Source organism: Cnephaeus nilssonii (genome assembly GCF_951640355.1).
Source record: "Cnephaeus nilssonii genome assembly, chromosome: 12".
NCBI lineage: Eukaryota > Metazoa > Chordata > Mammalia > Chiroptera > Vespertilionidae > Cnephaeus > Cnephaeus nilssonii.
This window is the reverse complement of record NC_137083.1, coordinates 8,950,159-8,967,386: the sequence shown is the minus strand read 5'-3', so window position 1 is coordinate 8,967,386 and position 17,228 is coordinate 8,950,159. Positions and strand designations below refer to the sequence as shown.

The following is a 17,228-nucleotide window of genomic DNA, read 5'->3' as shown; positions in this document are numbered from 1 at the left end:
TCAGATTCTAAAACCATGAATCCATATAATTAGCCACGTTCAAATCCCAGTATCTGTTCTTCCTCAGAGTGGTTCAACATCAGAAGGTCTCTTGATTTGCTAGCGTTGAAGGTTTGGGAAGAGACCCTTCTCCCTCCTGTCTGTCTTTTTGCCTCTTGGCTAAGGATTAGAAGCCTTTCCAAGGTGTGCCATACCTTCACCCAGTCCTGTGAGTGGCAGATGGCCTTTGGGATTGGGTAGTGGGAAAGAGGGCCAGGGAGTCTGTTCGAGCCCATCAGGTGGGCAGACCCGTGGAGGTTCAGGTCCTTGGAAGCTAAAGCATCATGATGGGTGATTGTAGGATGGGCCAGGAGATCCCACCCCATACACCTTTGCACACCTTTCTTCACAACTCTGGCTTCCTATACAGTTCAGGTACTTTCTGGCAACTTATATTTATTCAGTACCTACTATGGCAAGGAATTTATTAGACACTCTTATAGGGAGAAAAAGGTGAATTAGACATAGAGCATATCACAATGAGTTCTCAGTATAGCAGGGGTACCAGATCTGTTACAAATCACCCTACTACAAGATAGAAAGTGATAAGCACAAAAAAGTGTGAGGAAGCCCAATGGGACTTCAGAGGAGAGGGCTTGCCTTCGGTGAGGAGGTGAGAGAAGTCTTTTTGGAGAAGGGGGCACTTTAGTTAGGATATGAATGTTGGTGAAAATGTAGACATGTTGAAAGGATGCTGGAATGTGCTACAGGACAGAGCAAGCTACTGAGGTGAGAAGCTGAGTATGTCAGGGAAGAGGTTTGGTAGGATTTGTGGAGGGGGTGGAGGGAGGTAGATGAGCTGGGTAGATTGGGGCAGTCCAGGGCATGGGTAAGTCATGGAGAATCATTGGCATCTTCTGAGCACGTGGAGCAGTGACTGGACTAAGAAGATTGTTGTGCCGTGTGTGCAGGCGGACCGGAGGGATATGAAGGGTCTGAGTCATTGCGGGGCCAGCATGGTAAGGAGGGGAAGACTTGGCCAATACTTCAGATAAAGCATTTGGTGGGACAGGATGGTGGATGTGGTACCACAGGTTCACTAAGGCACCAGGGGCTTGAATGATGGACACACATGTTCTGGGTTCTAGTCCTGGCTCAGCCACTTAAACCAGCTACATGTTCTTGGGCAAATTGCTTCACCTCTCAGTGCCTCGATATCTTTATCTGAACAGTAGGAATAAAAATCGAGTTCCTCATACACATGAGCTGAAATTAAATGAGTAAGTGCACACAACACATTCTAAAGATTGTCTGGCACAATATAAGTCACTCTGCTCCATATAAACACTGGCTGTTGTTGAAGGTCACAAGAGGATGAAATGGGAGAGTTCACTTTTGAACTAAGCTGGAATGAGCGTGATGGACAGGAATGAAGACTTACATCAGAAATGATTGACCTTTTGTTACTCTCCACAAAGCTGCTTGGAGGGGCTGGAACATGGAGCCATGTTGCAGTAGAGGAAGGGCTGAAATCCATGGGCCATCCATCCATGTAATGGTCCAGCCATCTATGTTCTTCTCGCTTTCTAGTCGCAAAGGCATTGATTTTATTGCCTGGCGTTAGCTGCATTAAACTTTGCCAACAGATCAGGACTTCTCCCAAGACGTAATGATTTCCTCACTTCTGTTAGTGGAAAGATAGATCAGGGACCAAAAGACCATGGTCCCAAGAGAGACCATCAAACAGATGATGCTTTTTGAAGAGCAAGGAAGGCTTTAGGCTGTGCACTCACAGAATGAAAAGGAAGATGTTTTACTTCAAGGAAAAGCAACTATGATGTTTTGGTTTGAGTTAAGGAGTGTGGTCCGTGTGGGTTGGGGGGGGCTGCCTGTAGTTGGCAGGGAGAGAGGGACTGGGGTTATCCTGGAGCAGACATCCTACCTCTTGTTTTGAAATTCTGGCTGTAGACCTCACAGCTGAAATGCTATGCCTTCTTCCCTGCCCCATGCGCTGCTCGGACAGCTCTAATTGAAGGCGTGTATGTGAATGAAAAGTGGACTTTCAAATACTGGAGCAGATTTCTTTTAAAAAAGAGACTCAAGCTTAATCCCAAATGATTAAATAATCATCAGGGTTTAAAGGTTTAAAGTTAAGCCCAGGATGGGATTCAAAGCCCCAAAATAATTGGATGCAGCCTCAGGCTTTGAACATCGCAGCTAGTTGTGTGTGTGAGTGTGTGTATGCATGTGTGAGTGTGCGTGCATGAGTGTGTGTAAGTGTGTATGTGAGTGTGTGTGAATGTCTGTGTGAGTGTGTGTATGTGAGTGTGTGTGAGTGTGTGTGTGAATGTCTATGTGTGAGTGTGTGTGAGTGTGTGTGTGAATGTCTGTGTGAGTGTGTCTATGAGAGTGTGTGTGTGAATGTCTATGTGTGAGTGTCTGTGAGAGTGTATGTGTATGTGAATGCCTGTGTGAGTGTGTGTGGTGTGTGTGAGAGTGTGAGTGTGTGTGTGTGTATGAAATGTGCTAGCAAGCAGGAGAGGTCTCTCCTTGGCAGTGTGCTTGGCCCCAGGAATAGAGCTGCCTGCCCCGGCCTCCTCCATTGATTCTTCAGTGGCTGACTGGCTGCGGCATCTGGGGTTGCTGTGCACATGAATGTGCTATTGTTCCAGGCACACGTCGGCCTTAAGAAACAGCACAAAACAGGCCCGTCCTTATTCAGAGGCAGAGCCCGCTCCATCCCTCAATCCGGCCCTTCCAGGTCACATGCCTGAGGCCACTGCAGACGGGACAGAGGCAGCTGCCTCAAATCTGCTGCCTAACATTAGCCACCGCTCCCCAAACCTGTCAGCCCCCGCTTCCCAGCTCCACGGGGGACACACAATGTTCTCCCAGGAACTGTGGCTAGAAAATGAGAAAAAGTGTGCGGTGGTTCGGAAGCCTAAGCCGGGCAGGAAGCGGCAGGAGCTGCTGGCCGCGGCCTGGGGGGTGAAGGTGGGCGTGAAGGGCGGCTTTCTCTGGCCCCCTCTCAAACTCTTTGCCTGTCCACAGATCTCCTCCCTGGTCAGGAGGGCCGCCCTCACGCACAACGACAACCACTTCAACTATGAGAAGACACACAACTTTAAGGTAAGCCCACCTCTGCGTTCTTGCTTCTGTTCTGAGAGGGCGAGCGGACCAGGACAGTGTGTGGTTTCCATCGGGTCTCTGATGAGTGGCAGATGGAAGCTAAAGCGTCATGATGGGTGATTGCAGGAGAGCGACGACCCTTGCTCTCCACATGTAGCTGCTTGCTTTGGATCTGACCTCACGGGCAACCTCAGAAAGCCTGTGCTTGATGCGGATGCCTGGAAACACCTCTGTGCACCTTAACTGAGTCCCGCAGAGTTGGACCCATTGCCATGCCCAGGGAGGGAAAAACGGAGCATGCCCCGACGGTGGCGTTTGAGACCTGGGGTCACCGCGCAGGGCTTCTCCGCGCAGGGTAGACGGGAGAATGGTGCTGTCTCCGAGCTAGTGGGCACAGGGGCCCGTTTCACATTCTGTGTTTTGTCTTTTGTCGTCCCTCCTTTGGTCTGTGTGTAGACAGCTGTGACAGCAAGCGATGACGGGCGATACCGTCCAGTCGCTTCTGTTTGTCCTCTGCGTGCGGGCAGCACCCCGGCCGCCTGGCCGAGCTCCCCGGGGTCCCAGCCTTGGTCCTGCTCCCCAGACCAAACAAAAAGATGCGGAGAGTTGGTGGGAGTTTCAGGGTTTTCCCACGTGTGTTTACAAACTGGGAACACGGCTATCTGCGTTTCAGAGCGGCCCTGGTAGACATGCCCTGCCATCGGAAAATGATGGCTTGTTTCCTTTGCCCCAGAGTGATTTCCAAGAAGGGCTGCAGGGGGGGGGGGCGGGGGGGGGGTGGAGTGCTGGTGCCAGACTGCCTGCCCTGCCTGCCTGCCATGCTTTTTGGTGCATGAGAGCTGGGTGGCCTTGGAGGCTCTGCCCCAGCAAAGGGGCTGACGATTAGGAGGCTGGAGAGCGTGGAGACCCAGGATGAAAGAGGCAGGAGCAGCTAATTGTGAATTGCTTTTTAACTCTCCCTTCCTTTATGGCCGGCAGCCTGGTGGCTGTTGGAACCAGCACAGCCCTTTGTGGGAGCTGGCCGGGGAAAGCTATTCTGTTCTGCTTTCTGGTCCCTCATAAGGACAAATGTGTGTCTATTAAATCTACATTCGTGTCGCTGTGGTCCGTTCGCTGTGCTTCTGTTTTTGGAAAGCGAGCGGCTCGGGCATTTGCATGCTATAATGGAACTGGGGACTGGAATAGTTCAGCCCTCCGCATTTAGCGTGAGGGGGAAGAACGGCATTACAGGGCTCTTGACATTTCTCCCACCACCGAATAGTGACAGGTCTCATTTGGGGTATAAAAAGATTTTATGGTTTTTTTCTTTTTTCCTTTCCTGTTTTCTATCTTAACCTTCATTGATGTCTTTGCCTTAAGAAGGAATTTTTCTGACTTGGGGCAGAAATCCTGATCCTTTGCATCTCGTGGATACACTGCCATGGGTGGGAGGGTGGATCTTCTTAGACTTGCAAATTCTTTCCCTTCCTCTTGAAAATCACAGTTCTTCTGGCTTTCGGAGACAATTGGAGTTATGCCCTATATGGTATGTGTCTGTATGGGACAGCTTCTCTCTCTGTCTCTCTGTCTCTCTGTCTCTCTGTCTCTCTCTCTCTCTCTCTCTCTCTCTCTCTATATATATATATATATATATATATATATATATACACACACACACACACACACACACACACACACTGAGTGGCCAGATTATTATGATCTCTGAACACATAATAATCTGGCCACTCAGTGTACATCCTATATAATAAAAGGTGAATATGCAAATTGTCCCCTCGACCAGGAGTTCAACCAGCAGGCAGGCCAGCCAACCACCCATGTCCCCTCCCCCTGGCCAGGCTGGCCGGACCCCATCCATGCACAAATTCATGCACCGGGCCTCTAATATATATATACTGCATTCAGAGTTCATAATAATCTGGCCACTCAGTGTATATGTAGCTTGTGTGAAAAACATCATAAGCATAGGTAGTTGATTGATACTTTCAAAACTAATTTCAGTGTTTTAGTCTTAGGTCTATGAATGGGAAATGACATTTAAGACAAAAAGATCCTTGAGTCTTAATTTCCTAAATAGTCCTGTTGGCAACAAGTTTGATATCAATTGCTTATCACTGGAAAAACACCAACAGCTTTTTAAATGTTCACTTAAAAAGTCAGTGTCTACAATGGAATACTATGCTGCCATAAAAAAAGAAGGAATTCTTATCATTTGCAGCAACCTGGATGGAATTGGAGAATATTATGCTAAGTGAAATAAGCCAGTCAATGAAAGAAAAATACCACATGATCTCACTCATTTATGGATAATAAAGAAAATTATAAACTGATGAACAAAAAGAGAGATACAGAGACAGTAAAGCATCAAACAGAATGTCAAATTATAGAAGGAAGGTTAGGGAGAGGTGGGGGAGATAAGAGATCAACCGAAGGACTTGTATGCATGCATATAAGCATTACCAATGGATGCAAAACACTGGGGGGTGAGGGCATATATGGGAGTGGGGTGGGGGGGGTAATGGTAAGATATGTACACATATAATACCTTAATTTAAAAAAAAGGAAAAAAAAAAGTCAGTGTCTGTTCCATGTGACTTCTTACTTACAGCCACTGAGAGACGTCAAAGCAGGGAGCAGACCCGTTGTTAGAGAGGATGCTTGAGCCAGACAGGAGCAGTTCTCTTCCACCGTTTAAATAGCGTCTTTGAGATGCAGCAGGCCCTTGAGGCGCTGTGTCAGTTGGTTGTGGCTTTCAATGGTACTGCCGGTGCCACTGTCCTTAAGAATGAGTGGATGGAGCTGGAGTAGTGGTTCCCTCTGTCACTCCTTGCCCCTCCTCGTTCAGCCTCTCTTCACCCACCCCACCCCCATTTGTCTTTGGAAGAGCCTTCTAAAACCAGGGTTTTTTAGTAACAGGCCACCGAATAGAGCTGAAGAAAGTAAGTTCCATCAAAGGCTCCTGCCATCTGCTTGGAATTAGCGTAATATTAAGATGTAAAACACAAACGTTTTATTTATGTTGACTTTTCATAGGCTTTATCCTGAAACTTCCTTCATTTGTAATTGGGATGTTACTGGAAGGCATTCTGTGTATGGCATAAAGTAAGTGCTCAGTAAAAGGAACAAGCAGTCACATTGTCGTGCTGATCAGCAAATAAGCCCTGCTAGGCCCTGTCAGGACTCTGGTCCAGCGGCTTCCTCGCAGAGGTTCCCATCTGCCAGCCAATCTTAATGCCTCACCCACAGGATTTTTTTGCCCCGTCAAGTCTGTTCCCCCAGCTAAAAAGCGGTCCCCTGGCTCCCCCAGGTACCTCGTCAGGAGGGATGAATAGAAGCCCCCAACCCGGCAGGTCCAGGGTGGGAACTCCCTCTCCATTCTTTCAGAAAGCCCCCAGCCCCTGCTCCTGAGGACATGGCCACTGTCCTCGCGTTGGGAAGCGTGTCTAGGAAAAGCCACCATTCAGCTCAGGAAACAAAACTTTTGGAGGCAAATTCAAGTTGTACCTCATTTTGTACAATAATTTTGTACTTTGCCACACTGTAGGCAGATGTTGCTATTTTAAACCCTAAATTCCCTGGGATTACTTGTGCATCCTGGGCACTAAAAGGAATTTGTTGGAGGAATAATGAGGTTGACAGACTCCTCTCAAAAATGAACTGTTTGATACACAGGAAACCACTCATTACTTTACTCGCACTACGTCTGCATCTCTGTTCATCTGGCTGACTTAGGAGGCACTCTCCTATGAAAGGAGCAGCTCGCTTTTAGGTGGCCTACCCTCGTATCACCTACTGGCTGAGCGCTAAAAATCTTTAGGCTGGCAGGCCCCGGAGCCCCCAGATCTGGATAACTGTCCTTCCCTCCCCACTTAGCACAGTGATGGGGTAGCTGTGGCCAGCTTTGTATTCTGGCCATGACTTGAGCTTTGGCCAAGGGCTTAGTTCTCCTAGTCTCAGTTTCCTTATCTGTAAAATGGGAGCATTGTGAAGTTTATAGAATACCTATATCACTTATGGTCGCTGGCACCCAATACAGTTAGCTTCTCTCATTATTTTATTATCATCTTTTTGTGTCCCTCATTTCTCTTGTGATTTTGTGTTTAGCCTGAGCTGTCTCTGTATTTCTTATTTTCTATCCTGACTTGGCCATGCCTTTCTTCTTTCTATCATCTCCTTCTCCCTCTCTCATTAACCACATGTAAGAGAAAAATGGAAGAGTATTCCAGGCAGTGGAAGCGACAGGAGTGGAAACTTGGAGTCAGAAAGGAGGCAGGAGGGAACAGGGGGCAGTGAGGACCCCATCCTGGAGAGAGAGGGGCTCGCCGCTCATCTGGATGATCAACCGCAGCGGCCCAGTCACAGCGGACTCACCACCCTGTCAATGGCAGGTGGGGCTCCAGGATACCCGGGGTGGATGGTGCCCAGGTGATGAGTAAGGGAAGGAGTCCTCCCACGTAGATGGCCTGGGGAAGTCTGCTGTAGCCTTTTCCTCCTGGTTATTAATTTTGCACTGAGTCTTTTCTACGCCAGAGAACAGAGGATTCAAAGAGACTATTCGGAATGACTAACATGGCTGATTCTGCCATGTTACACCCAAAGGAACACTCTTTTTGTGTTTTGTTGGGAGGAAAATAAAGCACCAGTGATTGCTGTCATATTAGCTGGGTGTCTCTGAAAGTTCTAACAAGAGGAAACTATTTAGACATGTAACTTTCAGTCATCAAATATGGACTGAGGACTGATTATGCGCCAGGCACTGCCAGGTGCGAGGATGACGTATGTGACATAAGAATGCGATGTTGGCCCTAACCGGTTTGGCTCAGTGGATAGAGCGTCGGCCTGCGGACTGCAAGGTCCCAGGTTCGATTCCGGTCAAGGGCATGTACCTTGGTTGTGCACACATCCCCAGTAGGAGGTGTGCAGGAGGCAGCTGATCGATGTTTCTCTCTCATTGATGTTTCTAACTCTCTATCTCTCTCCCTTCCTCTCTGTAAAAAATCAATAAAATATATTTTAAAAAAAAAATGTGACCTTGTCCTCTCCTGGGTGGCTCTCTCCCAGGGGTTTTGCTCCTGGGGCACCTTGGCAATGTGTGCAGGCATTTCTGATTCTGGGTTTACTAATAGCTGAGCATGCCGCAGGCCTGGCCAGACCCCCTCCACTAGGAGTTTTCTGGCCCCAATATCAATAGTGCTAAGATTGAGAATACTTGAAACAGACAATGGGGGTGGGAGAGGGGGCCTGGAGGGCATTGAGCAGGGAAGTGTCAAAAAAAAAAAAAGTGTTGTACTGATGCCCTTCTATTCCTGAGAGGAAATTAGCTACCCAATGCAGGTGTCGCTTTAGGCAATGGGGCGATTCCCCAACAGCTGTGTGGTCCTCGATGTTTTAGAAATGAAACCCTATTTTAAATGCATGCGAAGAGCTGCTGAGTAGAATTATCTGGGGGTCAGTGGTGCCCGGGCTGAGAAACAGGCTCTCCACTGCGTCTGCGCAGCTGGCCTCGCAGGGACAGGGGAACCTTCTGTTACCGACTGACCGGCTCCCCTCGGCTGGCTTTCTCGCATCTGAAAAGGTTCACTTCAAGGCCAGCATCTCATCTGATCTTGCAAGACGGAGAAGTCCCAAGTTTAACCTAATTTCTCACAAGTTCAATGTCACGTGATTCTGGGAAACGCAGGAGAAACCCTTGGCTGAGGTTGGGGGCCAAGTGCTGCTAACGGCAGACAGGCTGCCTACCCTCCACCTCCTCAGTGACCCGGGCAAAAGCCTGACCGGGTGACCTCCAAACCCAGTGACGTGGAGCTGGGAGCGACGTCAGCCCCCTCCAGCCCCCTCCTCTATGCATATAAAGCAGCTAAGGAACTGCCTTTGACCCAGGGTCCTTTTGGAACCCAACTAAAAGAATAAAGTTCTCGTTTTCCATGTAAATGGCAACAGTGACAGACGGAGGTGGTACGGTTTCCGTCTCTACCAGTGATTCTCTACCAGGGCTCCTTTGTCCCAGGGCCACATTTGACAATGTCGGCAGGCATTTGCGGTGGTTTCAGCCCAGGGTTGCTGCCGACATCCGGTGGGTAGAGGCCAAGGTCACTGCCAAACATCCTACGGTGCCCCAAGATTTCCCCAGTCCCAAACCTTCAGAGTGCCGGGGCTGAGAAACCCGGATGTACGCTGATAAGAAAAAGCAAACTGTCTCACCTGTAGCACATCCTAAGCAGCTCCGTCTACAACCTGGGCTGAGCTGAGTATACACTGGGCGGCACCTGCCTTGACCCATCGAAACATACTTGTTATGAAACCAGCAGGGATTACTGCCTTCCAGCCCCCACAGATGTGAGACAGATAACACCCTGCTCACTGACACAGTGTCAGGTCAGGGGATACTTCCTCAACGCCGAGCTTCTCCTTGACAATTCCTCTTGCTCTTGTTTTCACGAAATGGCCATTCCTGCGCTCTTCGTCCAACATCCCTTATCTCCTGCCTATCATTGTCTTCTGTTTGGTGTGGTTTTTGAATTCCAGGCAGACCAGGCCCAGTATAATAGCCTTGGGCAGACATTCTTCCTGTCTAGGGTATTTTCTTCCTGTCTGGGGTATTTTCGGTTCTGCCCTAAAGTTTGCAAAATGTTCTCTCTTTTTTTTTTTTCTGAAAAGATATTCTTGAAAATCAATAAACTTCAGCAAATGGAAAAAGCTGATTAGTGACTTTTCAAGATATGGGGTGTTTCGTTGGAATGGTTGACATAACAACTCAACCGGAAATAACATGGGTTCGGAGAGCGTCCCAGCATTTACATGTAGGCTACTATTCAAAGAGTGTCCTTGTGGACCCAGAAGAAAACCGAACGCTCTATCAGCCGTGAAAATAAACAGTGGTCCATCACAAAGGGAAAGTAGGCAGTGGGCCTAAAATAATGTTGAACTAACTTGACGTTCCCCTCCGCCCCTTTTTGTTTGATCTCTGGGGAATGTGTGGACACACGGAGCTAGTTGCTATTCCGAAGTGCCTGCCTGCATTTGTTTGGCTAGAGCCGTGGTCGGCAAACTGCAGCTCGCGAGCCACATGCAGCTCTTTGGCCCCTTGAGTGTGGCTCTTCCACAAAATACCACGGCCTGGGCGAGTCTATCTTGAAGAAGTGGCGTTAGAAGAAGTTTAAGTTTAAAAAATTTGGCTCTCAAAAGAAATTTCAATCGTTGTACTGTTGATATTTGGCTCTGTTGACTAATGAGTTTGCCGACCACTGGGCTAGAGAAATGAGATCACAGGCAATGGGGATATATTGACGGGAAAGGATATTGGTAATTATGGGTGAGGCTAATCAGCATTAAATGTAATTTTGATATGTTTAATTATTTTTTTAATATTGGCAAAAAGGGAAATTTCAGAAAATCTACGAGTAGCGTATTATATATTTCCTGAGCATTGAGTCAGCCAGTTTTTCTGTTGGTCAATGTGTAGTAAACATGGTAGCTACTCTCCTCATTTCTAAATATTGCATTTTCATTTTTACCCCAAGGTATGGAGGTATTTCCCATGCAATTTCTTTATCCACTAGAGATATTCTAGAGAAGAATTTACTCACTTTTTTTTTTTTCTGCATGACCTAAAAGAAAAGAATGTCTTTCAAAAACCAAAGGGCACCGCCATTGGCTTTCGGCTACGCTATTTTCGCTTCTTGGAATGTTTTCCCAAGTACTCTGCCTCCCCAGTCAGCACTATCACTTCCCCAGCAGCTCAATGTTTCCCAGCCTGGTGAACTCCTATCCATCCTTCAAAACCCAGTTCAAATATCCCTTTCCCCAGCCTTCTCAGAAGCATGTGTTATTCTCTCCAGCACACTACCGTAGGGTAATTGTTTCTGTGGCCTATTTATTCTTGTAGATGAGTTCCTTGAGGGCAGGGGGGTCTGGGCTCCTCCAATCTATTTTGACTTTGTATCTTTGTGGACTTCTACAGTGCCAGGTTCCAAATAGGCAGGCAGCATGTAAATGAGTGAATAATGAATGAGAGGGTGACAGGTGGATGAAATAACAATAATTCACCTCTCTGACATCCTTCCCCTAATATGTAATGCCACTTTGGAAACATGCCCAGTCTCCCCGTGTATGGTGGTTTCTGACCTTTCCACTCGAATCCACTGGCCTGTTGGATTTTCCTTTTGTAACTATAGACACCTTGCTCTATGGTCAGATGTGTTTTCCTACGTTCTTCTACTCACTCGAAATTATCATGGGCTATTCTTTTCTTCTCTATTCTTCCATATGGAAGTTAGGGTCATCGTGTCAACTTTTGTGGAAAGCACCACAGAACGGAGATTTTTACTGAAACTGCATTGGATTTATAGATTCATTCGATTCAGTTGGAGGCTAATTAACCTATTTATAACATTGGGCATTGCCATACATGAGTATAGAATGTCTCCTTATTTGTGTCTCTAATGTCATTTATTAAATTATGTTCTAATTATTTTAGAGTGTCGCTGCTGTTGTAAATGGAGCCTTTGCTTTTTACTATTTAATAAAATGGTATTACTTCTATAGAGCAATGCTGATTTCTTTATAGATAGATTATTTTAGAGTGTTGCTGCTGTTGTAAATGGAGCCTTTGCTTTTTACTATTTAATAAAATGGTATTACTTCTATAGAGCAATGCTGATTTCTTTATAGATAGATAGATAGATAGATAGATAAATAGATTTCGGAGAGGAAGGGAGAGGGAGAGAGAAACATCAATAATGAGAAAAAATCATTGATTGGCTGCCTCCTGCACGCCCCCTACTAGGGATTGAGTCCACAACCCGAGCATGTGCCCTTGACCAGAATCGAACCTGGGACCCTTCAGTCTGCAGGCTAATGCTCTATCTACTGAGCCAAACCAGCTAGGGCAATGCTAATTTCTTCATATTACTCTTTTATTAAGCAAACTTGGCCTCATTTCTTCTTCCAGTCATATATTTTCTGTCTTCTTTTGTTATGCTGGCTAAACTCTATAGAATAATACTCAAAAGAAGCATTGATAGCAGGCAGCCTTGTCATTTTGCTGACTTTGAAGGAAATTATTTTAATGTTCCATCTTAAATGTGATGTTTATTATGTGTAACATAAATACCTTTAACCAGCTATTTTTAGGAGGGTTTCCTCTATTCCTAGCATGTGGAATGCTATTACTATGAGTAAATGTTGAATTGTGTTTGATTGTTGTTATTCTAATTTTTGAAATGCTGATGTGGTTTCTTTTGTTTTGTTATTGGGGTGAATTCTAGTAATATGTCAACTACCTTAAATTCATGAAATACTGGTAAACTATCCTTGATCAGAACATTTTTTAAAATATAAAGCTATATTCAGTAGGATCTTTTTTAAAGAATGCTTATATTTATATTTATAATTGAAATGATCTATAATTTTACTGCCAGGGGGCCACTTGGGTCAAAAAGACAAAAGCTGAGCTAATGCAGCTGTAGCGACCAGCTCGGGCCACCTTGGGTTTGTCCACACCGTGCCTTGTTTGGGTGGTGAGAGTCTCATTCTTTAGCTGATGCCATGGCCCGATAATCTTACTATTTCTCCTCATTCCTTTCAGACTCCGGCCCTGGGCATGGTAGATCCATGTAGGATGTTCAAAGATCAAAGCACATCTCTGTTCTCTCTGGTCCATTTGCAACTCCGACTCACTGGAGAGAACAGGCCCAGTGAGGGATGCTCACTCCCACTAAGGCCTTTGCGTCTTGACTTCGTGCATTTGTTGCATAACTGAGTCCGTCTGCCCCCCCATCGGCTGACTTTTCTGACACTCTTCTTCTTTTTGGATCACAGGTCCACACATTCCGAGGCCCGCACTGGTGTGAATACTGTGCCAACTTCATGTGGGGGCTCATCGCCCAAGGGGTCCGGTGCTCAGGTAGACATGGAACTTTCTTTATCCTTCTTCCATTTATATAAAGTGCCACCATGTTGAGCTGGAGGGCAACTCTCCAGAGCTGGGAAATAGGCCCAGATTAGCTCAAAAGTCTAGCTTTCTGGAAGTTTCGAGGCATCCTTTTAGGTATTTGCTAGAGTGGAGAGGAATGGCTTGTTTACGTAAGACAAGAAAAATGCAAGTGGATACACTTCTGTAGGCACCTACCTGCCTCCCCAAATAGGCAGGATTCCTTAAAAGAAAACAAAATTAATTCCAATGGAATCACATAGATAGAAAAACCACATTTCTTTGTCATCCCCACTTTACTACAAAAGAAAGGGCATGAAAATAATAATACTGGAGAACATTGATCACATACCAGGCACTGAACTAAGCATTTTCTATTTATCATGCCAATTAGCCTCACCAACAAGATCTTGGGGGAGATGCAATTATTCTCCCCATTTCAGTGATGGGCAACCTTTTGAGCTTGGTGTGTCAAACTTCGCCAAAAAACTGAGCATAACTCGGGTAGTGTGTCACTTTGAGGAAAAAACATTATTTCGCAAATGTTTCATCCTCGGCATGCGGCCGCCTCAGCGGTCAGTGCTGACACGCGTGTCATAGGTTCGCCATCACTGAAATAGATGAAGAAACTGAGGCTTACAGATGATTGTTAATTGCCCTTGGCCACATACTAAGCAGTGAAACATTGATTTGGCGCCAGAGCCCATGCTCAGAATTTTTCTGCCATCAGATAACAATGAGACCTTGATTTGATATCACATAGTTTCAAAGCGTTTTGAAACCCTAGGTGTTTTTCTACCTAGAACTGGATGCACACACCCATTGCTAACAGCACACAACACATCTTGTTAAGATACATCTAACAAAAAATAGCAAAGAATTGCCAAGTTAATGTGTGATTGGGCTTCCTAAATCATCTTGCCATGCTTTTTCTGGCAAGCAGTTCGGTTTGGGAGCAAGAGCAGCCTCCTGTGGTATATCGATTGGGTTTCCACCAACACGGTGACTGATATTTTCCTTGCTAGGGTGAGATTTAAAAACAGAATTCTTATGAAGCATTTAAAATAAAATAAGGTAATGACACTACGTTACTATGATCTATTGTTTCCCCATACTACCTGTTTGGGCTCACAGGATCATGGGATTTTAAATCCTTTCTCTGCTTGCAAGAGGCAATCTTAGCTTCTGCAGTGTAGACACAGCAATCACCAGTGGTGATGCCTGGAGGGTTCAAGTAGATGCTCATGTATGTCTGTTAGCTCCACCTGTCCCCACCCCACATCCATGAGACAAGCAGTAAACATAGGCTCAAAGCAGTCTTTCCAGAAATGGCCCAGATACTCCCATTAACACAAAAGACTCACCAAGAGCTGCAAAGCACCTCCCAGCTGAACCCCTAAGCAAAGGGGTGGACTATCTGAAGTACTCAGTGGTATTAATTCAGCCTGCCTGCTTATACCCACCAAACATATCCCTAATTGCTGGTATCATCCAATTTCAGCAAGAAATGTGTCCAAAGTCAATATTATGAAAACAAAACTCTGGGATTCAGATTAGCATTGAACAGCAAATTTCTCTGGGATAAAAGGGTGTTTCTCTCCAGTGGCCACCCTATAGCCTCATACTTCCCCTGAGCAGCAGGAAACCTGCAAACTGATCATTAAAGGTTAAAAGGACAATCCTTGCCGCTCAACTCTCCATATTTTACACATTTTAAACATTTTTAAATGAAACACACTTCATTTTTAGCATATGGAAATGTATTCGTTTGCAAACCCTGAATATTTTTATATTTGTTATAAAACATCTTCATTTTAATAAAATATCAGGACTTAATTCTACATAAACACTGTTGCTTCAGATATTAACACGAAGTGTATAAGGAAATTAAGAATAGAGTTATTATGTCAGCCGGCATTTCCACTTCTGGCTGTCTACCCCATAGAGCTCCAAGCAGCCGCTCAAACAGGTCTTTGCACACCTATGTTTAGGGCAGCATTTTTCACAATAGCCAGAAGATAGTGGCGGCCCAGCAATGGGTGAATGGATAAACAAGATGTGGTCTATGCGTACAATGGAATATTACAGGAGATCCTGTCATATGTTACAATATGAATGAACCTGGAGGACATTGTGCTGAGTGAAATAAGCCAGTCAGAAAAGGACAAATACCGTATGATTCCACTTGTGTGAGACAACTAAAGTAGCCACGTTCAGAGACAGAAAGTAGAATGTGGTTGCCAGGGGCCAGGGGAAGAAGGGTCTGGGGAATTCATATTTAATGAGTACAGAGTTTCCGTTTGGGAAAATGAAAAATATTTTGCAGATGATGTTGGTGATGTTGGCACACAATGTAAAAGTGCTTAAGACCTCTGAACTGTACACTTAGAAATGGTTAAAATGGTGGATTTTGTGTATTGTATTTTTTACCCTAGTTTTTCCAAATTGTTTCAAATGACGTTTGTAAAGGTAGTAAAAATAATGAAATAACTTAAGAACAGCTAAGAAGGTATCCTTGTGTTTTCTATCACCGTATTTGCGATTTCCTTGATTGAATTCTCATGTAGTGTCCATCACACCCCAGTCTTTACATATGTTAGCTTCTCTGATCCTCATGGTAACCCTACCAGTAGGTCTATTTTATCCTCATTTTATAAAAGAGGAACCAAGCAAGAAGACCAACCAATTCTATTTAGTTCAGTTGGCCAAAATCTGCATCTACCAAGTAGATTTATCAAAGTATTATTGAAGTTCCCGTGAGCTTTGGTGACTTTCTCATGTTGATGAAGCTGAAATGAATGAGAATGGTTTTACCTTTGCAAGGAGGGCAGGCAGGCAGAGAGAACTTTGCCGGTAAACATTACATAAAGATCATCTAGTGATTTCCAAAAATAATTTTTGATGATTTTACAAAAGTTTAGATCCTCTCAAATCCTTGGTGTGGTTATGTGCTTTTTTTGTAAAGCCATTGATTATAATATTTGTCATATGTGTAATATAAATATCTTAGAATGTAGTATATCATTATTATTGTTTTCTTTATACCTAGAAAGACAAGTAATATTAGAAGGCACTTTGAATAAGCAGCACATCAACTGTGAACAACTTCAACATTAAATTTTTATTTTCCAGCATGTACACTGGGCTCTATTATTGTTTGAGAAATTCCATCAGTGGATCCCAACTGCTCGCGAGGCTTTGCTATGCTCACAATGTGTTCGGTGAACTTGAAAGCCCCTTTTCAGCTTTGGATCTTGATATGAGCTTTATAAATAATTACTTTCATCATCACATTTCATGGCCTTGTTCTGCATTGTAAGCCCTCCGGTACTCCCACTGGTGTCCAGTGAGGCATCATCTCCCCTCGCAGGTGTCAAAATAAGGCAAGCGGCAGGAACAGGGCCTGCCCACTGCCCACCAGGAGGAAGAGAGTGGAAACTGTGGGCGCCTCTCCAGGAAGGGGTTCCCAGAGAGAGTAATCTTGTCTCCCCCAAGAGGAGCATCGAGGACTTAAGAGAAACGACTGAGCAAAAGGCCTACGGGCCCGCTGTGAGCCAGGACTAGCTCTGAGACTCCACACCCAAAAGCCCGCATGTGGCCACAAAGGTCCCAGGCCCGAAAGGGAAAGAAACATGCAAACCATCTGGCTAATGACCAGTTCTATCCCAGTGAGATTAGTCCAGCAGCAGAGAAAGCTTCACGAGAAAAAGTGAATTATGTCAGAGTTTCCCGAATACATTCAGGCTTCACACCCATTGGATGGAGAGGACCACCTCTGAGTGGGGTGGACGCTCCAGGGAGATACGGCAAACCCTTGGCTGTTTTCTCCGTTTATTTTTGGTAACGTGTCATTTGTGCTGGGCTTTGACCAAAGGGCAGGGCAGGCTAATGTGGCTTCTTTGTTTACAGACTGCGGGCTGAACGTCCACAAGCAGTGTTCCAAGCACGTTCCCAACGACTGTCAGCCGGACCTCAAGAGGATCAAGAAGGTGTACTGCTGTGACCTGACCACCCTGGTGAAGGCGCACAACGCCCAGAGGCCCATGGTGGTGGACATATGCATTCGGGAAATCGAAGCAAGAGGTTGGGAAAAGGCTCCTTGATAGAAGGATTTGATTTGTACTGTTGCCAAGGAAATTTTCTTAGAATCGTTAAATGGACTCTCCACTGTTGATGTAGGAAAAATGGTCTG

At 45.5% G+C, this 17,228-nt stretch overlaps 1 protein-coding gene across 2 annotated transcripts in view; it reads left to right on the top strand.

Moving 5' to 3' along the window:
* CHN2 (chimerin 2) overlaps positions 1 to 17,228 on the top strand; it is a 238,035-nt gene that overhangs the window by 210,943 nt on the left and 9,864 nt on the right. For both annotated transcript variants that reach the window (XM_079786789.1, XM_079786788.1), the window contains exons 7-9: positions 3,031 to 3,108; positions 12,925 to 13,009; positions 16,946 to 17,119. In XM_079786789.1, coding sequence (XP_079642915.1) covers positions 3,031 to 3,108; positions 12,925 to 13,009; positions 16,946 to 17,119 — 337 coding nt within the window. The remainder of the gene's footprint in view (positions 1 to 3,030; positions 3,109 to 12,924; positions 13,010 to 16,945; positions 17,120 to 17,228) is intronic.